Source organism: Amyelois transitella, chromosome 20 (assembly GCF_032362555.1).
Source record: "Amyelois transitella isolate CPQ chromosome 20, ilAmyTran1.1, whole genome shotgun sequence".
Classification (NCBI taxonomy): Eukaryota; Metazoa; Arthropoda; class Insecta; order Lepidoptera; family Pyralidae; genus Amyelois; species Amyelois transitella.
Genome location: NC_083523.1, coordinates 6,247,001 through 6,272,136, shown reverse-complemented (window position 1 = coordinate 6,272,136; position 25,136 = coordinate 6,247,001). Strand labels below are relative to the sequence as shown.

Below are 25,136 nucleotides of genomic sequence, written 5' to 3'. Positions count from 1 at the left end.
CCATCAAATAAAAAAAAAACCAGTTAACTGCTTTTTGTTGCTCGGAGCAGGATTCGTCTTGCATTACAAGTGTTATTTCGTGGTCATCGTTCATTACTTTTACGGGGTGTTCAGAATTGGGAATACGCATTTTATTATATGACTAGCTGTTGCTTGCGACATCGTCCGCTGCAAAACGAAATCAGACACTCACAACATATGTATAAATCTGACCCCCAGTATTGCCTCCTTACCGGGGTGGAGGGTATTTTTATTTTAACTGAACTAAGCCAAACGCTTCTGTGAAAAAAAACATTCATACATATAATAAAGTCTATATCCCTTGCAAGGTAGACAGAGCCAACAGTCTCGAAAAGACTGAATGATTGAGAGAAATAGTGACAAATTGCTAGCCCATCGCCTAAAAGAGGATTTCAAGTATACCAGTCTATCCTTTAGTCGCCTTTTACGATAACCGTGGGAAAGAGATAGGACCACTATATTTTTTTCTATCGCTGCCGGAAACCACACGGCAATGTTCGCAGTCTCTTTTCAGGAAATAAATGTCCGAAACGAACTGAGCCAGCTTTTATAAAACAATATCAGACTCACATATTTTAACACTCGTAGTGGTAATACAATAGAAATTTAAACAGCTGTATAAACTTATGCCGTCCTGTCGTGATATCCTTTTGATCTGGCTATAATTACAGAAAGCGGGATCCGGGAATACAGGTTCCCTTTATCGTAGGTTAATTGGGCAAGACTAGTTCTATTTCAACGTAAGGCCTTTTTTTAATTCAAGATCGTCTAGCTTTTAATCGGATTTACTTTTGATTCGTTTTTATTCTTAGAGAAAAAATATCGTAAATTAAAATGAAGTTATTTATACTAGTTTTTATAGAAGTACTTCCATATACATATTACATATACATATACCATATTACATGTCGCAATCTTAAGGTTCTGTTTGCCGTTTTTTTTAATGTATTAATATATTTATACCCATATAGGTACTCTAATAAGGAGATGATTGATTGATTGATATTTAATTTCTTAAAAACGGGGTCACCGTGACTTCGGAGACGTAAGTATATTGATAATAAATCATTATAAATTATTAATCATACCCTGAAATGCTATTGTTGTTTGTGTTATGTAATATTGTCCAACAGTATCTGCAATTGTACTCGTACTTACCTGTTGCCGTTGTGTGCCGTGTGGTTCCCGGCACCAGTGCAAAAAAGAATAGGACCACTCCATCTCTTTCCCATGGATGTCGTAAAAGGCGATAAGTTAGCAACCTGTCACTATTTGAATCTCAATTCTATCATTAAGCCAAATAGCTGAGCGTGGCCTATCAGACTTTTAAAGCCTGTTGGCTCTGTCTACCCCACAAGGGATATAGACGTGAACATATGTATGCTTACCTGTTAATATATCTGAACCTCAGTTCTTTCATTAAGCCATTCAGCTTAACTTGTTTTGTAACTTAGCCATGTCTAACCTGTAAGGGATAAAGACGTGATGAATAGACATACAAACATACATATAAATACAAGCACGTCTATATTCTGTGCGGGGCGGGGCAGACGAAGCCAACAGTCCTAAAAATACTGAAAGGCCACGTTCAGCTGTATGGCCTAATGTTAGAAAAATTAGAATTGAAATAATTGCAGGTTACTAGACTATCGCTTAAAAGAAGAATCCCAAGTTTATTACTAGTCTATCGACGCCTAAGCCTATCCCCTAGTCGCCTTCTACTACATGCAATGGAAAGTGATAGAGTGGTCCTATTCTTTTTTCTATTGGTGACGGGAACCACACGGCAATAGACATACATTTTCAATTTAACAATATTCTATGTATTCTGTGCAACATGTTGCATAATTACTTTTAATTAAAAGAGTTTCTCTTCAATAATTAGAAATGTTCATTACATTCTCAGTTCCGTAGGTTGGTACTACCCTTTCTCCTGACATACAAGAATTGTTCACCTGACTTCGCCCAAACATTTAATAATAGGCATCTCATTAAATATTATCAGGGACAAGGAATCGTCAGATGAAAGTAATACCATAATTAACAACGATCTGATAATTCAGCTTTAAATGCTGTCTAAGTGATAAGCTGTAGCGGGTTTGTTTGCAAACGGTATATTTGCACTACATACCCCGTAAGTTTATTATAAGCCTATCCTGTAGTCGCCTTATACGATATCCATTGGAAAGAGATGCAGTGGTCCTACATATTCTTTTTTTTCATTAGTGCCGGGAACACGGCACTATCTGCGACAAGCTATATAAAAAAGCAATATAAAAAAAATTCAATGTATGAAAGCATATAAACAAAGCGAGTTTGAATGGAAACATTAAAAAGGGAAGATCAAGTGGAACTTTGATTAATTTGTGTACGTTTTAGTGAAAAGAAAGAGACGCTAAACCTAACTGGATATTTAAGTCGATTGATGCATGTGAATGTACCAAAAAAAGCATGTGGGTGTCGTGGTAAGTAGATAAATGTTTTCTCTGTCCATTTCCAGATGTATACTGTCGACCAAGTAGTCATCTAAAGTTTACAAATAATTGTAAAAGTTTGTAAATTAATGTCAGATATTCTTCCCAGAAATAAAAAATAATGATTCCATATATCAAATCGCAGGACAATTTTTTTCTTGAAGTTACTATTTTACACGAGGCAAATTATTTAAAATAATTTATTCAATAAACTATTAATAATTATTAATCGCTTAATACTCATTTCTTAGACCACACCGGAACACCAGAGGCTTACCTGACACTCGACAGCAAAAAAACCTTTATAAAATCACTTCCTATTGTCTACACCTCATGGGAAAAGGTGTGTGTTATGGCGAAGTGTTATCGTAGAATCGAACATACGGCCGCGTGGGATGTGGAGCATTGATATCGCTGAATAGATTAGAGAAAGTATACTTATACCGATGTGAAACTGATGGCAAATTTATTGCTTTTTCTTATAAGTATTTTATAATCCTTGTGGTTCCCGGTATTTCAAAATAGGAATACTACATATTTATATCTTCAAAAACAATATAAAACGAGTAGAAAGTTCATAAATACAAAGAAGACACATGAAAACTATGTAGATTTAAATGTATCATCCTCAATTGTTTATGAGTAAGAGCCGAATAAGCACTTTTACCTAATGGTAAAAGTTAAATAATTACTCTAAGCAGGTTAGGTTATTCTATTAAAAGGGTCGTTAAGCAAAATATGTGATGTCTTGTTGTATATTTCCTTCAAGACATTAATTGTTCTTTGGAAAGCTTCAGAAATCCCTATAGATGTCACCAAGTCGAGCAAAAAAGCGGCACGGCCGTGCCATCCTTATCTCAAAGCAATTCAGGTCCTTTTTGACCCCCATAACTTCCTTGCATATAAAACAAGAAGTCCCAATTTTCAATTACTAAGCCATCATTGTATTAACACAGCATATTAACTTTTACGATGAATCGTTAAAGAATTTTAACTTGTCAAACTTTCTTTTTAACTTGCCAATTTTTGATTCATTGAACGAACTTTCCGTGTGTCTCATCAGTTTGTAGGTGAATATGATTGATGTCCACCACAACATGGTTGGCAAACAAAGATTTGCCTGTTTTTTAGACTTCTCTAATTTTGTCCTTAATTCGAGTACCAGGTACCTATTTCCGCTCTATTAAGATCTATCAAATCTCATTTTTTCAGAATTAAATCTTAATCAAACGAAGTTATTGTCTTTTCATAGGGAAAGTTTGTTCGCATTGTTTTTTCTCTAATTTCGCACGGTAGTTCATGTTGTGATAGTAGTGATAAATATTATAGCAGTATTTCACTTTCATGTAGCTTCATCAAGCAATGCATCTTAATCTGACAGCATAATCACGGGCTTTCTATAATTATTTAATTTGACTACTGATTACATTTGAAGTTTTTAATTTAGACATAACTCTTCTTATCTTTGTTGTCAGTAAGACGGACTATCTTCATTTTGATGTAGTGTCTATATTTAAGATTCAATTGCTCGTTTTACAATTGTATAACATAAAATCATTCTTAATTATTTGTGATTAAGTCTAATTTACTCTAACAGTTAAATTGATCAGCGTTTTGTTATTGCCAGTGTTAACGCAAATGTTTTTTTTTTATTACGTAAATCTTTCTTGGATTGAAGTAAAGGTCCAAACTATTTTTTGTTTTATTTGTGATAGAATGTGATATTGTGATAGAATAAGGTGTAATAAATGTAAATTACAATCAATATTTAACTATATTTTAGTAACCTCGAGAACGATTTAATTATCATATTAAAAAAGATACTTGAGTACTCTTTCCCGAAGTGGTAGGCAGGGGCTACATCTTTCCACTTGCCACCATCCCTGCATACTTCTTTCTCTTCATCCACATTCAAAACCGTCTCCATATACTCGTTAGTTTCGGGTATTCTTGACCTGACTTTTCGCTCTATTTCCAGTCTATCTATGACCAAGTACAGTGCTTTTGTTATTTTATAATTGTATTTTATCGGAATTTTCTAATCCTTGTTAGCATTATATTTATCCCATTTAACGAAAAGTGGTCGTGACCAACTTATCAAATTCTCTGGATAGAATCTAATCAAATCTAATACCGTTGTATGAAATTGATTGTTCGACAATATAGGCCGTTATTGGCTATCCACCATTATCTTAGAGTCAGAAAATATATACTACAAATTTGAAAGCGCGCGCGCAAGTAAGGCGCATAAGAGTATCGTGTCTTTCGCAAAATGTCGCGTCAGGGACTTAGAATACAATGATTTTTAAAGCAATATCATTTAAGTATACAAATACAAGTACTGTTAAATGTGTAGGTCTCCTGATGATGTTTTCCCTTACCGCAATATAGGTTGGCAAAGAGTTACTGGTAAAGATTTAGTGTAATTTTACCTTATATCTTTCGAAACTCAACGTTCGCTTTAGCTTTTCGACCACTCATCAGTGATTACTTAAATGAAAAAATCGTAATAAAATCGCCGTAAAGCATGAGCGTTCTATAGCCAGCCACGCTAACACTATTTCGTCGTAAACTTAGATTTCATGTAACCGTAAGATTAAATCGTCTCACGGGGTCAATTTGATCCATTTTCAAGTTATTGGAAAGTTACTTAAATTTTGCTTGGCCGTATTTCGTGAGAAATTGCTAAGACAATGCTTATGGGTTTTTCAATTAAGTATGATGACATCGATCAACAATAAAGTTGTTATTGTCGTGTGTTCTCTTTCTATCACTTAGGTCTCACAAGTATTCAAAGGAATAGAAAGAGAGAGAAGATAATACATTATCATCATTCGTCGTAAATAGACTCAAACTGCAAACTGCTTATGACCTTGTTTACAATATTTAATACCTTATTATAATATATTATATATAAATAACAAAATTGGTTAAGCTAAATAATTCTTGCTTAACCGATTATGTCCTGTCACTAATCAAGTAATGTATAAAATACGAAAAAGTATTTTTTCTCCGAGGTGAAAGGTTTTCTTTGTCCTTTGTTCTTAACACTCTTATTGTGAAGTGGAATCTCAATTTTATACGTGTGAGTGAACTAGGTTGTAAGTACTCTTAAAAAAACTTTCCTAACTTGTAGGGCCTAGAATTTATAGCATCATAAATAGAACGCATGTTTGGCCAATAAATTTATTTTTATCAAGATAAGTCCTTGATTTCGAAATAACCATTTCCAGATTAGATTGACCAAAAGCTAACATCTCAAGGATTTTCTTTATAATCACGTCGAATGGAAATCTATGTTTATAAGCATATCCCTTGGTCGCCTTTTACGATGTCCATGGGAAAAAATGAAGTGGTTCCATTCTAAAGTGCCGGAAATCACACAGCACACAAAATAAGTTTATAAATATTTTTTATTATAGATACATACATACATACATATAATCATCTATCACGTCTATATAGACTTTAAAGTCTTGAAAAGACTAATAGGCCACGTTCAGCTTTTTGGCTTGACGATAGAAGAATTGTATTATAGGTATGCATCATATAAGACGTATCGGTTATCTTGTTCGTAATCATTGATATGGTATCCATTCATTTAAAATACAATATGACCTTCTCCATGGTGAAAGCTCAAATCAGCCTATCAGTCATACAACAATGCTAGTAAGATCACCATGATATGATTACTTAGATTAATAGTGACCAAACTAAACATTTATCATTAAAACAATATTAGCTCCAAACAATCAAGAGATTACAAATGTGAACCCTATTTCCAAAGGTATAGAGACACGGAAGTATTTAGCTATACATGATATATGGGCATTAAAAGAAGATAAATATCAGTACTTGCGAACCTTTCTAATTGACTTTGAAGTCACTGATAAATTGTGATCAGTGTCATGTAATTTTATGCTTGAATTACTTAACGTGAAACTATTCAGTTGTCGTCCCCAATTTGTCTTTCAAAAATTCATTAGCTGTATATAATGCGTAACGAAAAAGATTTCGTAAAAATGAAAGACAGACTTAAAAATCATGCGATCAGTGTTTTTGATATAGTTTTGACAGTATCACCGGAATTGATGTATGCATAACATAAAATATATAATCGCGTCTACGTATCTTGCGGGGCAGATATCAAAATACTGAAAGGCCGCGCTCAAGAATTGAGATTCAAATAGTGATAGGTTGCTTGCCCATCGCCTGAAAGAGGAATCCTAAGTGTATAAGACTATCCCTTTTACGTCACAAGTCGCCTTTTACGACATACTTGGGAAACAGAGTAGTCCTATTCTTTTTTCTATTGGCTCCGGGAACCACACGGCACTTTTTAACTCTAAAACAATGACTCCTGATATAAAGGTTCCTAGGTTTACATGTATAAATTTGTGGTATTAAAAATATATTTCATCCATGAGAAACTTGGTCTTATTGTGGATTTATGCGGTCGAAATAATGATGATGTTGGAGAGCAAGACTCGTGTAATGAAACTTAAAAGTATTACGAAGATAATTGGCAAGCCTTTAGCGGTTGCCCCACTGGTTCACCAACAAGAAAATGTTACTACACGGAAACAAATCCGTTTTGTAATGCCGCAGTGAGTGTGATCGATGTGGGGTAAACACATTTCAATGCTGGCCATAAAATAACAGTTACGTTTTCATGCAGGTGGTTAAGCTCAAGTCCAGTACATAGCGGTATTTAAAAAGTAAAAAGAATTTATTTGTAAAATATCACAAAAAAAAACAAACAAGAATATGTACAAGAAATGGACATGAAATATGGTGCTCCCGAAAGGGTACTCCCTCAGCATAATGCTGGCTGTAAACAATATGCTACACAGCCAACGCTGATCTTCCGAGGGTGCCCGGGTAGGCATCACGGAGACATTTCCAACTCTTTCTTTGACACAGGATCCCCTGAAATCGTAATGAATGATTATGAGATGAATGTGATATTTGTGCTAATTTTACGTAACAGTACAGTAATTTTACGGTACAGACCTATGGTGCATGTAATTTGCACGGCAAATTTTCTTAAAGTATGAAGGAATTGAAAACGCCTAAATTAAAATAGATTGAATGATTTCACGTTTCGTGTTCACATCTAATTCTTTGAAACTTTATTGGAAGTTGAACGTTTTGTTTCAAATCGATTACTTATCGATCGATACTACCTATCGCCTATCGCGAAATCGCTTTTAGTTTGACAAGCGCTTGTTGCCGTTCGTGTGTCTATGGCTGTAAACAATACTATTCAGCAATACTCGCAGTTACCATTGTGATGTTTTACGACTGCTAAACGACGTTTATTTCGTAGGCAGATGAGAAATTTCTCAAACACAAGTTAGTTATAAATTTTATTGAGGAATAACAAATAAAAAATTAAGACTTGACCACCCATTTGAAGTTTAAATAACTATATAATTGTTGATTTCGGTTAAGTTAAGCAAGAAACTTCATTATTCTTTTTTCCGTTCTTTTGCTAGGCCAGCACTGGTCCAGCAAGATCTTCAGTGGTTGCAATAGTTGCCAATAAACACATTTTTTTTTTAATTTGCTTTAATTATATCTCTTAAAAAATATTTTGTGTTTTGTGAGTACCAATACAATTTATTTTTCTTGTATCTAAAGTTTTCTCTTGACGGTTGATCCTTTTTTGTTCTCCATAATTTATGAGTATAATATTGACCCAACCACATTTATTACTTACCAAGTTGAACTAGCTTTCACTAAATCAATTGTTTTCACCCGTCAGGGGCGGGTGGAAAGGCACTTTACTGTAATTTTGCTAACAGTTAGACAATTTTCTGTTCGCAACAAACGCCTTCGGTGTCCCTTGCTTGCGAAATTATTGCTATTGTCGTTTGATGTTACGGTAGCTGTTATGGTGTTTTTCTTAAGAATATTAACATTTATTTTGATAACTTTATTTTTAGTAGCTGTTGTTTGTGGCTTAGCTACTTGCGGATGAAGGATCACTGACAATTTGGCTTACAGATACTGTCTTCGCTTGACACAATGGAGCCAATTAAAACTCAATTTTCTTGCAATTTTGTATATTAAGATAAGTTTAGTTTACAAGTTTTTAGAAACGGCGCGTAATGCCGGTGAAGCCGCCAAAAGTCGAATTAAATTTTTTTTTTACAATAAAAATGACAGTGACGTTATGTTTTTAACATTTTGGCAAAGGCTTTGGACATCATTGGGCCTAAACATCTTCCCGCCCGTTGAAAGAGTTCTTTCAACCGAGTTGATCATCTGCTTCAGGTGCCACCAGCGGGCACAGCCGAACTAATGCTCTTCGTACGGGTCCTCTTGTGGTGTCAATGTCCGCTACTCTGCAGACTCCATCATTCCCAGGAAATAGTCGGGAGACTCTACCAAGTCTCCAGTTCATAGGTGGTATGTTGTCCTCTTGTATGAGTACCATGTCACCGATTTGTAGTTTATCGCAGTTAGTTTTCCACTTGCTTCTTTGTTGTAATTCAGAAATATACTCCCGTTGCCATTTGTTCCAAAAGTGCTGGCGGAGTTTCTCTAAGCGTTCATATCTTCTTAATGTGATCTCCTTGCAATCAAGCAAATTTGGAGAGGGCAGCGATACCAACGGTCTTCCAATAAGAAAGTGTCCAGGAGAAAGTGGGAGGAAATCGTTAGGAGAGGATGATAGAGGATACAAGGGACGGCTATTTAGTATGGCTTCAACTTGCGCAAACAATGTTGTTATCTCCTCAAATGTTAGGTGGCTGTTACCTAGTATACGTTTGATATGGTGTTTCGCGGATTTTATCCCGGCTTCAAAAATACCACCGAAGTGAGGAGCGTATGCCGGACTAAAAATGAACTTAATATTTTCTTGACTTGCAAACTCAACAATTGGTTCCGAATTTTGCTTTAAAAATTGACCGATTTCCTTGGCCGCAGCAACGAAATTTCGTCCGTTATCGGAAAATACTTCCACTGGCCTTCCTCTACGAGCTACGAATCTACGAAAAGCCATCAGAAAGGCATCTTTCGATAAGTCACTGACAGCCTCTAAGTGAACACATTTATAGCGTAAGCACACAAATAGGCAAAGGTAGCATTTAATGAGCTTACTACCGCGGCCTCGTCGATTTAAAATTAAGAAGGGTCCAGCTAGATCCATGCCCACAGATAAAAAAGGATGATCTGGAGTAATTCTTTGAATAGGAAGGTTTCCCATTTTAGGACTCAAAGTTTTGCCTGCAATACGTTTACAACGCACACAATTATTAACCACTCGTCTGGCTAAGCGTCTACCATTTATTGGCCAAACTCTTTCTCTTACCACAGCCAACAATAGCTGTGGACCAGCATGCATGTTACGAATATGTTCCTGTTCAAAGAATAATTTTGTGAAATGATGAGAGGAGTGGAGCAGAACTGGGTGTTTTTTCTCATAAGAATAGTCAGATGCATCCAGTCTACCACCAACGCGGATTATGCAGTGATTATGATCAAGAAATGGCGATAGTGACAAAATCTTACATTTATTGGGCAATGGTTTATTTTTTACCAATGTATCATATTCAAGTTGAAATGACTCACGTTGTGCAAGGGCACATAATATATAAAATGAATTATTTAATTCTTCTACACTTAAGCTACCAATAAATTTATTTTGGGGTTGCTGGACATTGTAAATAAAACGTTTTACGAATGCAAATGTTCTTACTAATTTATTCAATTTAGAAAAATTCTCAAATTTGATTATTGGATCAGAAATATTAATAATTGTATTACACCTGACCTCAATGTCTGGCAAATCACAATTTTTGTAACCTTTTAACAAAGGCCATTGTGATTCAGGTTTAGATAAAAACTTTGGGCCTTTCCACCATAAATTCATTGACATTAGCTGATTCCCATTTACGCCACGGGAGATCAAGTCAGCCGGATTTTGATCAGTTGGAACATAGCGCCAGGACGAAGGTACAGTAAGTTCCGTTATTTCGATTATTCGATTAGCAACGAAAGTTTTTAGTTTGTTAGGATCATTACGAATCCATGCTAGAACGATGCTTGAGTCACACCAGTGAATGATCCGTGACGGTGAGTATTTGAGTGCATCTGTTACTGATTTACACAGTCGCGCAGACAACAAAGCAGCACACAATTCGAGACGCGGCATCGTCGTGGGTTTCACTGGAGCTACTCTAGATTTTGCGCACAACAATCTTACAGTGACTGTACCGCTAGTGCTTATAGATCGCATGTATACGCATGCACCGTAAGCATGTTGTGAGGCATCGCTGAATGAATGCATTTCAATTTCTAGAGCATCATCACTCAAAGTTAATCTTGGTATATGTAAATTACGTAAACTAGGTACATTGTTCTGAAAGCTGTTCCAAGACATTTCTATGTCCTTTGGAACGGACTGATCCCAATCTATTTTGTTTAGCCATAGTTTTTGTAGCATTATCTTTGGAATAATTATAAATGGGCTAAGGATCCCGAGTGGATCGAAAATTTTGAATGATTGAGATAAAATAAATCTTTTAGTAACAACTGTATTTTGTGGAATATCAATAGTAGGAAAATGTAGGGTATCATTAACCGGGTTCCAGCCTAAACCTAGGGTACTAGTAGATTCGCTAAACATTAGACTTTCCTGCGAATTTAAACTAGAATTGATATCTTGAACTAGACTGGGCAGATTACTTTTGTATTTTCTTAGGTTAAAACATCCAGAACTCAGTACATTAGCAATTTTGTTTTGTATATAATGTAATTGAATTTCATTATTACAACCAGTTATCAAATCGTCGACGTAAAAGTCTGATTGAATTATATTTTTGATCAATTCATCTTCACATTCTTCACCCAACTGATAGACACACCTAGTACTTAAATAACTCGCACTCGCTGTGCCGTAAGTTAGTGTATTTAGTTTCAGTATTTTAATGGGATCAGATTCCTTTTCTCTCCATAGTATCAATTGTAAGTCACGATCAGGTTCAGTGACTTCCACCTGACGATACATCTTCTCAATGTCGCCAGTCAGTAGGTATTTGTATTGTCTAGCTCTAACTAGGATGGAGAAAAGAGAGTCTTGTATGTTGGGTCCCGATAAAAGAATGTCGTTAAGAGAATAACCGGATGTGGATGGCGCTGAACCGTCAAAAACCACTCTTAATTTAGTTGACTCACTGGTTTCCTTGAGTACAGCGTGGTGACATAGAAAATAACAAATGTTTGGTTTAGTTGTTATTTCTGTGAGATGTCCTAACATTTTGTATTCATTAATGAATTTAGAATACTCCAATTTAAGAGTTGGATTTCGTTTAAATCTTTTTTCTAAATTAATAAAACGTTTTTTAGCCAATGCGTAAGTATCACCTAAGCAATCGGGTTCATCTATTAAGGGTAGCTTCACACAAAATCTACCATTTTCTAGCCTTGTGGTATTAAGTAAAAAATGTTTTTCGCAAAATTTATCCTTATCGCTCAATTTAGTTTTATTGGGAACCTCTTCCAGATTCCAAAATATAGGAAGCATTCTATGTATTTCATCGTCTGCATTTTGTAGAACAGATGCGTGATTACATTGAACGGAGTTGTAGTTTACTTTTGTATATATAGGACCGGAAATCAACCAGCCAAATTTGGAACTATGCAATTTTGGAAGATTAGGACCTAAATTTCTTTGTTCTCCCCCAAGTACATGCCAAAATAGATCAGCCCCTATCAATACATCAACTTTAGAAGGCTGATAAAATGTAGGATCGGCTAAGACTATAGAAGATGGCAATTTTAGTGTCTTGATATCAATGGGAGTTTTAGGTAGTCCACTAGTTAACTCGTTTAATACTAAACAAGACAATTGAACGCTAAAAGGCGTGTTTATAGAATTAATTTTAATAGTGCATGACTCAGTCACATTATTGCAGTTGCTATTGCCTATACCTATAATTCGCAAATTATCTATACGAGTTGAGTTTAATGCCAACTCGTCCTTAAGAGAAGAAGAAATAAAAGAAGACTGGCTTCCTGAATCCAGGAGAGCTCGAACCTTCGATGTTGCCCTTGTCACTGGGTTGCAAACTTCTATAAGTGCGGTAGACAAAAGTACTTGTTGCTGATTTTGTGAAGAATGGTTTACCGCGATGTTAGATTCAGTAGTAGATGAAGTTTTATTAGAGTCAGGATCGTGAAGCAACGTATTGTGGCGTTTTTTGCATTCACGACACGGTCCCATTCGACATTCATTAAGCGGATGACCTTGACGAAGACAATTCGAGCATAATTTAAATTTCTTAACGTCACTTAATTTATCTTGGACACTCTTCGCCTTAAAAATTGCACAATCATAAATTCGATGGTTGTCACCGCAAATAATGCATACAAATACGTTTGTCCGCTCTGAATTAGTACTAGCAAAAGATTTTGTATAGGAAATATTTTTAGTATTTTTATTATTAGCACTATTTGTCTTTTGAGACTGAGGGCTGCGTGCAAATGTAGGTGCCCTTTTGTTTGAGGAGTTAATGTCGTAATTAGTTCTATTTATAGCCTCTAGTACATCTGCACGATTTATTAAAAATTGTTTAAAATTATTTAAATTGGGAATATCTTCCAATGTATTCCGATATTCTTCCCACTTAGTTAGGGTTTGGCTATCTAATTTTGATGAAAACATGAATATGAGTAACATATCCCATTTATCTGTAGGTTGGCCTAAGCTGGACAAGGCGCGTAAATTTTTTGTCATGTGGTCTACCAGGAAACGTAGTGACTTCTCGGACTCACGTGTAATTGGCTGTATATTTAACAATGAATTTAAATGATGATTAGTTAACAAACGTTTATTGTTGTAACGGTCACAGAGAAGTTTCCATGCCTCCGAGTAGTTTGCTGATGATATTTCTAGGTTTGAAATTATTCGTGCTGCCTCTCCTTCTAAGTAGGAAACAAGGTAATGAAACTTATGTATATCTGAAATTCGATTATTGTTATGAATGAGACTTTCAAATGTATCATGAAATTCCAGCCAGTGAAAATATGTTCCATTAAATTTAGATATTTGAATTTGTGGTAATTTAAAACCGATGTTATATGTTTCATTGTGGCTGGATGAAAAAGCACTCGCTTCATGAAAAGATGATTCAAACCGTTGAGATTCTTTATTATTATCATCAATCAATTTTTTTGACGCTGCAATATTAACAACAAACTCATGCTCAATATTTTCTCGTTCATCAATTTCGTGAGATAAATTATCAGAATTTAAAACCTCAATCTGAGATTGCAAGTCATCAAAACGCAATGATAGTGCTTCAAACCTACTCAATTTGACAGATAGTTCTGCAAGTTCAAGATTGGATAAGTCCTTGTTCTGACTAACATTATAAAGAAAATTTTTATATTTTGTTATTTGCCCTTTAACTGAGCTCCGTTTTATGTATAACTCTCTTAGATCCTTTGATTGGTTTTTGCTTGACTCAGTTTCAGAAGCAGGGTTAGGCATTATGAATTTATAATAAAATTAAGTAAACTAAAAAATAGAACACAAAATTCAATGTAGATCAGAACAAGAAATTATAGTAAATAAATAAAAGAATTGGCTCACGCTCCTCGCTACGCTGATACTCCCTCTGTAGTGAATACCCCCTAGGTAGGGCTGAGCCTGCTGCAGGCAGCGCACTGTTGCCAGCACACAGCGACCGCAGATGGCTGAAATAGTCAGCGGAATAATCAGAAAGGTGAAAGGATTGGCGTGATAAATTTGTATTTAATGTTTACAGTATGGGCCACCAAACTAGAAATTTAAAGTTATTTTTATGTAATGTTATTAAAGTTTATGAAAACACGCAAAATATACCTAGTTAAATTTATTTAATGAGTTACTATTAGATATGTTAAGTAGGTAAGTAGGTACCTAGTAATTTAGTTAAATGAAATAATGATGTTTTGGAATCAATACTTACTTGTTATAATTATTTAGATTATTTAGTTAAGAAGAAATAGATTTTATGTAGAATGATATTTGCCAACTTATGGCAGTACAATTTTCACAAAACTCTTGAAATTTATTTTAAATTTGTTTTGCAATAAATTGGGTTATATTGTTACTTAGGCATAAATACAACATTAATTTGATAACAACAATAGAATGCACAAGAATTAACCACACTTAAATAACAGAAAATGAAAATTTGGAAATTCTCTTTTTGAATGTAGGTACATAAGTACTGTTAAGAAAATGGAAGGACTGGAACACTTATCTTATTAGTCCGCTGCTGGTTTGAAGCTTTAGGTACTCCAATGACCACCTCGGTTTATTTGAAATTTGGATATTTCCAGGCTGTTCCTTCTTCTTGTAATAGTGAACTTTTGTAGTTTTGCAAACTTCGATGTTCTTGGACTTAATGGCGCCAGACGCGACAATTTTGCTATTATGTTTGAGTTTTGCTTTTTCGTTGGTTCCCCTCATGGGCCACCAAAATATGTCTTCGCTTGACACAATGGAGCCAATTAAAACTCAATTTTCTTGCAATTTTGTATATTAAGATAAGTTTAGTTTACAAGTTTTTAGAAACGGCGCGTAATGCCGGTGAAGCCGCCAAAAGTCGAATTAAATTTTTTTTTTACAATAAAAATGACAGTGACGTTATGTTTTTAACATTTTGGCAAAGGCTTTGGACATCATTGGGCCTAAACAGATACCTTGAATGTAGAATGTATTCTAGCTATCTCAAATAACTATCGAATCATATTTTATAGCATAAAAAGAGTGCCGTGTGGTTGCCGGCACTTAAGAATAAGACTACCCTATCTCCTTCCCATGCATGTAGCAGAAGGCAACTAAGGGAAAGGCTAGTTAACTTGGGATTGTACTTTTAGGCGATGGGTATTGTACCTAATTTTTTTAGGTACAATAAAGTTTCATGTAAATAATTCAGCCTCGGGGTTTTCACAGAATTTACTCTCATTTACATCTATGAAACTTTTGACTTATAAAAGAATACCCACTTTTTTCTCTTTCGTATTAAAATTTGTTTCTTTTTTCTATTTCAGGACACCTGCAACACAAACCTGAGACCGAACAGAGGGGACACGAACGGAAACCCTCCAAAATGTAACCACCGAACTACTGGCCCCATCCAGAACCAGCCGACATCAAATTCATGAGTCTACCAAGATTACATGATCCTATTTATTTATTTATTTATTAACGAATCTAGTCGCAATTGCACTTTTTAAACACGAAATTTAGTGAACATAAGGGAATCAATTAGTTTTTGAGTACAAAGATTGAGGAATTGATGAGAAACAAAGGAACGCTAACATCGATTTGTCGTTAAATTGATTACATTAGAAGTTCCAAGAAGAAGATTCAAAATGTCTGCAAGTAAGTATATTTTCCTATTTACCTTAGTCACTATTTTCTTTTTTTTTTTTTTCTTTTTTACAATGTTATTCATATCATCATTTTACATTTAATCTCACTTCAAAGAAGCTATTATAAATGCCGAAGTTTATTTGTTTTTTTGTGGTCATTTCACGCGTTATCTACTGAATCATTATCTTGAAATTTTCAAAATATATTTAATTAAGAGTGGAAAAGGACATAGGGTACTTTTCATCCCGGTAAAAAAATATTTTTAGCGAATACCTGTATTTTTTTGTAGGTGGCAAGAAATTTAAAGTCCATAGACAACATAGGTATTTTAAACTATAAAATACATTAAAATGTTGGGAAAAGCGTAAACTAGCCTTTGAGGGTTAACTTGTAACACGGTGCGATAAGAGAAAAAGGTGTTAAAACGAGTATTTAATATTTCAGGTTTTGAACACTCCACAATGAAAAACAGCTTCTCGTTGTCATCTCTGAGGAGCGGGCCAGCGCCGCCCGGCGGCCACTCGGAGCAACTCGAGCGGCCTTACCACAGTCTCACCAAAAAGAGGTAAGGAAATTAATTACTAATAATTAGCTATATTAAAACGGACCGTTTTAAAGATAGTATAAATAATAAATGTCATAATATGAACAAGTTTCCTTTAATTTAAACAATGTTATCTTCCTGGACATAATAAACCGGTTTTGACCATTATTCTGGGCTAACTCGGGTTGGGGTTCATCTGTCATTATTTTATGATATCTTTGACCACCATGGACAAAAAATAGTAAAGATCTAAAGGGACAGATAGAGCCTCACCTTTCACTAATTTGAAAACGAGTAGCGGCTGTGAATGTAACTGGGATACGTAGCGATGAGAGCTACAATTACCCAAAATTAAAACATACATACATACATATGGTCACTTGCGGAGTAGACATAGCCAACAGTCTTGAAAATACTGAATGGCCACGTTCAGCTATTTGGCTTAATGTTAGAATTGAGATTCAAATAGTGACAGGTTGCTAACCCATCGCCTAAAAAATAATAAAATAGAAGTTTGTAAGCCTATCCCTTAGTCGCCTTTCACGACATCCATGGGAAAGAGATGGAGTGGTCCTATTCTTTTTTATATTGATGCCGGAAACCGCACTACACTATTTAAAATAGATAAACAAACTTCTTTTTGTGAATTTCAGGAAAGAGCCGTGCCGGGAGGCGTGGCGGCGTAGTTGGGGCTCGGCAGCTAGCGGGGGCAGCTGCGGGGACGACCTGTGGCCTCTGCTGCAGCACCACTACGAGTACATCATGGACAACCAGATCATTGACACTTGCAAGGTTTGTACATCTTCATAAAACTTTATCGTCATCGTCTACAAGCTAGGTAGGAATGTACGTACCTCGATAAAAACAGAGAGAAACTAGACGAACGTATTTTGATCAAATTAAGGACGTCTTGGGAAAGGGTCAGGTCAAGAGTACCCTCTAAAAACGAGCTTGTATGAAGAGAATAATGAATGTAGATGAAGCGGAAAAAGTATGCAAGGGTCATAGCACACTTGCTATAGGCATAGGCAGATACTATCTTTCCACTGAAAGATAGTCTCTGCCTATTACTCTGAGAGAGAGACATTATCAATATTGTAATGTATGTAAAACTTATAAAGAGGATACTTTTGTTACTAGTAGAACGTAGTTTATAAAAGTGACTAGTGTGTTGTAAATTAAGACTTGCTTATTCTTCTTCTTCTTCGTCGTTACCTTTTCCCACTTTCTACGTGGGGTCGGCACAGTATGTTAGTTTATTCCAATTACTTCAGTCAATTGCCATCTCACTAGTACATACTCCCTTTCTCCTCATACTATCCTTTACGCCATCCATCCATCTCTTTTTCGGTCTTCCTTTCGCTTCCATATTTAAGGCTCTTTTAGTAACAAGATTTGCTTATTATGTATTCTTAAATATTGTCTTTTTCCAGGAAGCAAACGGCGAATTGTTATCGCACAATTCATCAGCTTTGCATCAGCCCCGCCTTCTGAATCCTACCACTGGGTTCAACCGTCAATGGTCGCTCAGTCAGCTGATAGCCGAGTTCAAAGAGTTATGTCAGTGGCTAACACATGTTCAAGAGGAAATATATTCTAGTCCCGAGAATTTGACCAGCCGGAAATTGAGGATGGTGAGTTGGTCAAGCAATTTAGCAAATTTGAAAAGTTGGCAAAGCAACAAATAAAAAAAAATGTCAAAGCAATTAAGAAGGTTTTCATAATTTTTATTTAAAAAAAAATAATACATTGTTAAAGTTAAAATCATAGTTAGGGTTCATTCATTAAACGAGCCTATTCAAGTTATATGGGCACATTAATTGGCATATTATTATATTCACATTATAGTAAAATGCTCACCTCGGCCTCTTCTCTAGAGAAGTGAGAATGCTAGCCGAGCAGAGAGTACCTGTCCTACCGTATAAATTTCCAAAATCTTTTACACCTACATCTGTATGCTAAGTTTGAGCTAAACTAATGAGTAGATCTTTAAGTAGTGAGAAAATCTTAACTTATTCCTAACACAGAAGATTTATGAGTTAATTTAACTATTAACATTCCAGAATCGCATGTCCGAGTTGGTGTCAGTGGAGCCCCGCCGAGTCAAGTTTATGGAGCAAGCGGACGCTATCCTTGAGCGGCTGCCCGAAGCTAGTGCCGAGGTAGATGATTTTCTTATTTTGCCGAAAAACTGAAAACTATGATGTTGCTAAACAATATCTTTCCCAAATCGTCATCCTTTTGACATGGGAATGGCGGGATATAAAGAATAATAGTAGGTGTCTGGTCTCACAAAACTTAAGTGGGAGTCAAGTTTATAAAGGTGCTTCTTTCTTATTACACGGTTTAATTCCGTACGGAGTAGACAGAGTGACATGCTTGTAGTGAAATCTATAATAGAGAAAAGCATGTATGAAGAGAGTTATGAATACGTATGAAGCGAAATAAGTATGCTGGATGCAATAATGATGGAACTGAGATTAGGTTAGGTGATTGGTTTATAGCCGATGGGCTATTAATTAGGCGATGCCTAATATAAATATGAAGTTTATTGGCCTTTCCATTATTGGTTATTACGATTTGCGCGGTGAGGGGAACAGCTGGCACGGTTTTTACTTAGTTATCAGAGCAGTTTGGAAGCACATACATTGAAAATGTAGTTTTGCGGCTTGAAGCGCAGGCTTTGAATGTAACAGAATGTAAAAATATGTTATTTGGGAAACAGAGACATTCCTTACATAATTTACTTGGCAGGTAACATGGCGTATTGAGCATTTGAAAGTGAAATGGGAGAGTCTTCGCTTGTTGCTCAATCCAGAACAGTTGCATAAAGATGGCGACGGATCCGACACTGTTGGTTAGTATTATTATTTTAATATATTATATGTATTGATATATTATTATTTTTTTTCATATTAATTTGTTATTTTTCATATTATACAAAAAGTAAATTTAAAGACAGAGCTGAAAATAAAAAGTAACTACTAGCGCCATCTGTTGAATACTAGCCAAAGTAAGTCATACTTATTAAACGAAATGATGCTTTTATATAAAGCAAGCATAGTTTGATAGTTGCCTTTTCACTTTCTGTTAACTAGATGGCGCTGTATAAAATTTCAATATCGATATTTCGTTAAAATAAGAACCAAAATTTGGCCATTACTCTGGCACTGTAATATAAGTTCGACTTAAGTGCCGTATTGTATATAACTTTATTTCTTCATAGATCCTGGTCACGAGCTTCGCTGTCTCCGTCGCTGGCTTCACTGTATGGAAGGCAGGCTGCCCCCGCCTTCATTGGCGGCTGCGCGAGCCGCCTCCTACCATGAACTGGTCAGGAAGCTGAAGGAACACCAGGTTAGTGCCATTTGTCACCTACTCTACCTATAAAATTCGGAATAATATAAGACTACTAGAATAAACCCACGGCTCCGCCGTTCAAAACATGAAAAATATATAAGTAGATAGGTTCTTATATTTAACTCCATTACACTATCAACAAGCTCTCCATCATGCAGAAGACTGCTGCAGTGCTTCTGTCGTTGTCACGATAGTGAAGGAATGATTATCGTACCGACTGGCTCAATGCACAGTTGGCACTGAAATATTGATTTATGTGATAGGTAGGTAGGTACTTAAAGGCAGAGAATCTTTAGAGTAGATAGTAGACTTTTAACAGATGTCGTAATTACTATTACTATTGATAGGTACTTTATTTTAAACAAACATTTTACAACAGCTTTGGTTAGCCATTAAGTCCTGTGATGATGAGGTTTATTATAATTTTGTTTAAATCCATATTGAGTAATTTGTTACCATATACATACATAAATCAATAATTTTCACTTGCCACGATCCCTGCATACTTCTTTCGCTTCATCCACATTCATAACTCTCTTCATGCAACCTCGTCGGTTTCGGGTAGGTACTCTTGATCTGACCTTTTGCTATAACGTCTCCGATTTGATCAAGATACATTCGTCCATACCACCACCACTATCGTTACGTACCATATAAATGTGTATTACATAGGTATCATCGTTTTTACGTGGCATATATTTTAGATGTCTGTCCCTGGAGGAGCCCAGGGCCCGCTTATGATTTGACTTTCATAGCGTTGATAGCAAGGCATAATAAGAAAAAAAAAATGCAGGTTTAAAGTATCTTTCGGATTCTCTTACAGGCAAATAACTTCGATAGAAATAATTTACTTATAAAAAAAGACAAAATCTGGTGAAAATAGATAGTGTTAAAAAGTATAAAAAATGTAGTGGAAAAATAAAGCGAAAAACTACCGTCATAAAAATATTTTTTGTACATATTAAATAATGGCAGCCTTACCTTACATACTCATAAGTTTTAGCCATAAAATAAAAGAAAATAACCGCGTTTAGCCTTCGTTAAAGATACATAAGAATAATTTGCAAGTGATTCTAATAGCTTTTTGATTGCGCGCTAGAATAGAAAGCATGACTGCAACTGTGGACTACAATTGTTTCTCTTTACCTTTGCATGTCTCATTGGTAAGGAGACTTGTTTTTGTTTTTTTGATATACCTACCTCAATTTTTAAAATGTATCTTTTTGTCAAAGACATTGTCAAAATGTATTAATAAGTGTTTTTTGTATACTCTTAGAGTGTCCACTTAACTAATTATATATGTGTTACTTAAATTAATCACGAGTAATGAAAAACTAAGTATGTAGGTTGTAAAACATGATATTTAAGGAAGAAACCGACAATGCACAAATATTATTAGGAAAGTTATTGTATTGTTTTCATTATATAATCGCAGTCTTTAGTTCCTTTATCAGTTTTGCCGTCCTCGTCCAAATAATAAGTAAAATGACAAGTAACTAGATTCATCGAAGAAGATTTAAAATAACTTTAAAATTGATATTTTCTAATGATTAAATGAATGCACGACAAAATGTCACGGCTGTGCTAAGCTAAGTACTTAACTCTTAAAATAGAAACTCAATTGACAATTTGACTCTTTATAGACGGTATCATTATGTCGACATTTCCGACCCCAGCCATTTCTCTGGGGTCATCAGTACATCTCGAGTCGTTTACAAATTGCGTTTATCTGATACTATAACCTGATTGACTAATGTGCGTCGTGGATTCCGCGGGAAAGCCGCACGATGCAAAATTAACCCCGTGGCTAAGACCTCTATGCATCCTAAACTAGACTGGACTTGCCTACAAAACGGTCAATAACAAACACCCTTTAAAATTTTTCATTTTCTAAGTTTATATGTTAAGAAATATGTTCATTTTGCCATTTTATACCCTTTGAAACTCAAGTTGAACGGACATGACATTTTATTTAGATATTAGGAGAAAAGTAGACGAGTTCTGTAGCATTTTATAAAAAAAGAGCAATGACTTTTGAACTTTTATTATTCGTGTAAAAAATGTAGTTATCCATAGATGAATCGATCTGCTTCATAAATTAGATTTTTTTTCTCCTTCAATCTTTATCAGCTATTTAATTCTTCATGCCATGACGAGAGTTCAGATAAACAGCCAAAAAAAGTAGTTTTCCGAAGCACGGAATTATCTGAAAAAAAAAACTGGTAATTTCAGCTTGTAAACCTTTCGAAACAAAGTATCTCATTTAACGGACGGTCAGGTGAATTGCGTCTGAAAATTTTCTTTTTAAGCTTAGCGTATATAAGGCTTTACGACTGAAGTGATTCGCTTACCGACCGGCTTATCGGCTCTCAGACACACACGCTCACTGTACCTTCCATCATGTTGTCCAAAATCCATCATGGTGGCATGTGTGCTAGAGACGACATTATACTTCCTTCTCTTTCACTCTTATACATATGCACATACACTACGACAAACTACTGAGTTTCTGAACTTATAACATTTCATTTATTTCCTCTTGTCGACAATGGACTACCAACCTGTCGGAAATTGAATCTCAATTCCATTATAAAACCATACAGCTAAACGTGGCCTTTCAGTATTTTCAAGACTGTTGGCTCTGTCTACCCCGCAAGGGACATAGATTTAACATGTATGTATATCATTTCACCTCATCCAGCACAAGTATTAAGCAGTCGTCGTCGACTTCACATAACTATCTATTTATCTTGCATCGATCTCCGGTAATGTCAGAAATCGCTGCGATTGTCTCTAAGTACTGAGATTTAGCGCTTATGACACGGTATAACTTGCAATTGACTCGAATATGAAAGCAACAAAGGTTTTGATTAACATTATTCTCTTGTGCCGCCTACGTTACATTTGTAGGTCTAAGTACTTTACCTAAGTTTAAAATTATATGAAAACATTTAAGTTTATTCAATAACAAAATTACCTACAAGAATAAATCTATGGAAAAATATACCATACCTTAGGATATACTTATTTAATAGTATGAGTAAATGACCTTACGTATGTAGGTATGTATAAGTCTAAAATTACTGCCATGAGAAAAATAACTGACTGATACTGTTGGCTCTGTCTACCCCGCAAGGGATATAGACGTGAACATATGTATGTATGTATGTATGAGAAAAATACTCCATGAACTTTGTAAAACAAAATAATTAAGTGACGAGATACAAAAATGGAAAGGAATTTCAACTCTTGCTTTTATTTTCGTCGGATCGTAAAAAGTCTATGCCCTATATTTAAGATTTCCTTTTACGACCGCAAGTAAAAGTTTATTTACAATATTTTTACGATGGTTTCCATATTTGCCCGCGGACATTTTTAAATTCCGATGCTTATGTGCGTTTTAATGCATATATATAGTGACGTCTATATTCCCTGCGGGGTAGACGTAGCCAAAAGCTTGGAAAAGACTTATAGGCCACGTTCAGCTTTATGGCTTTATGATGGAATTGAGATTTAAATAGTGACTGATTGCTAACCCATCGCCTATAAGAGGACCAATTTTAGAAGCCTATCCCTTAGTCACCTTTTACGACATTCATGGGAAAAGAAATGGAATAGTTCTATTCTAAAGGTACACACAAAGGTTCTCTGTTTAACCTAATGGTAGAATTTTAGATAATGTTATAAACATTACGAGTAAGTCCTATTGTACTTGACAAATTGTAATTGTAACAATAAAGAATAAATAAATAAATATACTTCAAGAAGTATTTGTATGCATCGTTGCGCCTGATCATATCAGCCTGTGATCTCGCCGCGTGACGTCATGCGTTCTGACAGATTGTCATCAGAGGTTAGTGAAAGCGTTTTGAGATGTTCCTAACCTAGTTCAAATTTAGAGAGAATTGAATCTGAAGACAATAATGATCAAGTCATTCTTCTGCTGAGCAAAGTTCTTCTCTATATAAAAAATATGGACTCTTTTCTCTGTTCTCTTATACCATTGACTTTCAATTCATAAAAGTATTCAATCGACGCGCCATCACTTCTGTTTGTGAGTTTGTGATAAGTCATGGTGTAAGCACATCATCTGGAACACACTTCAGGAGCCATTTTATTGATTTGAGATAACTTCATTCCAACCACGTAATAGAAGTAAAAACTTCATTTTTGCACCCCCATTAACTGTACCATTCGCATATTATAAAATAACATAAAACAACGTTTAAAATTTCCTTCCCAATTTAGCACTTCCTAGCCCTACCCGTTCGCTATTTAACGAAACATTATCAACACTCACCACTACTTTATACTTAGGTTCGCAACATTAGTTGTCGGTAGCGGGTTTAAGTTATAATTCCACCTCAACCAGAACTGGCACGCCAATAATTTCCAAAGCAGATTGTATCGCGCCGCACCTGTGCCGTACGCATGCTACTACTGTTGTTAAACCGTTCCTACTTTGTTGGGATTAGCTATTATTTCATTATTTATTTCTAGTGCCGTGTGGTTCCCGGCACCATTACAAAAAGGAATAGGACCACTCCATCTCTTTCTCATGGATGTCGTAAAAGGCGACTAAGGGATAGGCTTATAAACTTGGGATTCCTCTTTAAGGCGATGGGCTAGCAACCTGTCACTATTTGAATCTCAATTCTATCATTAAGCCAAATAGCTGAACGTGGCCATTCAGTCTTTTCAAGACTGTTGGCTCTGTCTACCTCGCAAGGGATATAGACGTGACTATACGTATGTATGTATTTATTTCTTTAGTCTAAATCTCAGTTCTGCCAGTTAGTTATTTACCTGATCGTGGTGTTTCAAGACCGGTAACTAAAAGCAGTACACAAATTGTAACTTTTTTTTAAATTAGATTATTTGGGTGAAACTTGTTTTCCATTGTAGTAAGTCTGTTGACAGTTGTCTTACGAATATGTTGTCTCTTCCTGTAGGTTCTTTTTTGCCAAAGCATAGATTTAGAAATCCCCGCGGTACCTTGTGTTCTAAAGTTCCATATAACTTTCTGAGTCTGAAATTTGATTTCTTCAGAAAATCCTCAGAGAAAAAACACCAAAAGTAATTTAACATGTTGTCAGAATAAATAAAAGCTATATGAAATGTCATATCAATTGAGATTAAATGATGAAATTTAGGCATGCACACTTTCGCAATATAGATGCTGTTAATGCGACCGCTCGCTTCTGTCTTCATTTCTCATTTGTAACCGAAATTGAATTTGTAAGATTTTATGGTTTTTATTACATTATATGGATTAGTTTCTTAATAACATATACATACATATACATTTCACGTATTTATCCGTTACTGTATAGCCAATAATCGCAAAACTTGCAAGCAA

At 35.3% G+C, this 25,136-nt stretch overlaps 4 protein-coding genes across 6 annotated transcripts in view; 1 reads left to right on the top strand and 3 right to left on the bottom strand.

Annotated features, from left to right (window-relative positions):
- The window catches only part of LOC106131566 (klarsicht protein), a 281,119-nt gene that overhangs the window by 106,870 nt on the left and 149,113 nt on the right, over window positions 1–25,136 (top strand). For all 3 annotated transcript variants that reach the window (XM_060950064.1, XM_060950063.1, XM_013330689.2), the window contains 7 exons: window positions 15,549–15,882; window positions 16,318–16,438; window positions 17,071–17,209; window positions 17,851–18,051; window positions 18,481–18,579; window positions 19,172–19,274; window positions 19,644–19,774. In XM_060950064.1, the coding sequence (XP_060806047.1) occupies window positions 15,873–15,882; window positions 16,318–16,438; window positions 17,071–17,209; window positions 17,851–18,051; window positions 18,481–18,579; window positions 19,172–19,274; window positions 19,644–19,774 (804 nt within the window). In that variant the 5' untranslated portion in view covers window positions 15,549–15,872. The remainder of the gene's footprint in view (window positions 1–15,548; window positions 15,883–16,317; window positions 16,439–17,070; window positions 17,210–17,850; window positions 18,052–18,480; window positions 18,580–19,171; window positions 19,275–19,643; window positions 19,775–25,136) is intronic.
- Window positions 8,623–10,543, bottom strand: LOC132902970 (uncharacterized). The gene has a single exon (XM_060950081.1). It carries the CDS (start codon window positions 10,381–10,383, stop codon window positions 8,749–8,751), a length of 1,635 nt encoding a protein of 544 aa, XP_060806064.1. The 5' UTR covers window positions 10,384–10,543; the 3' UTR covers window positions 8,623–8,748.
- LOC132902999 (uncharacterized) lies at window positions 11,126–12,880 on the bottom strand. The gene is made up of 2 exons (XM_060950140.1): window positions 11,682–12,880; window positions 11,126–11,142 (listed from the first exon to the last, which is right to left on the bottom strand). Exons 1-2 carry the CDS (start codon window positions 12,727–12,729, stop codon window positions 11,126–11,128), a joined length of 1,065 nt encoding a protein of 354 aa, XP_060806123.1. The 5' UTR covers window positions 12,730–12,880.
- LOC132902998 (uncharacterized) lies at window positions 12,892–14,484 on the bottom strand (the record flags this gene model as incomplete). The annotated part of the gene is made up of 1 exon (XM_060950139.1): window positions 12,892–14,484. A coding segment is annotated over exon 1 (1,107 nt), but the record flags the coding sequence as incomplete, so codon positions are not given.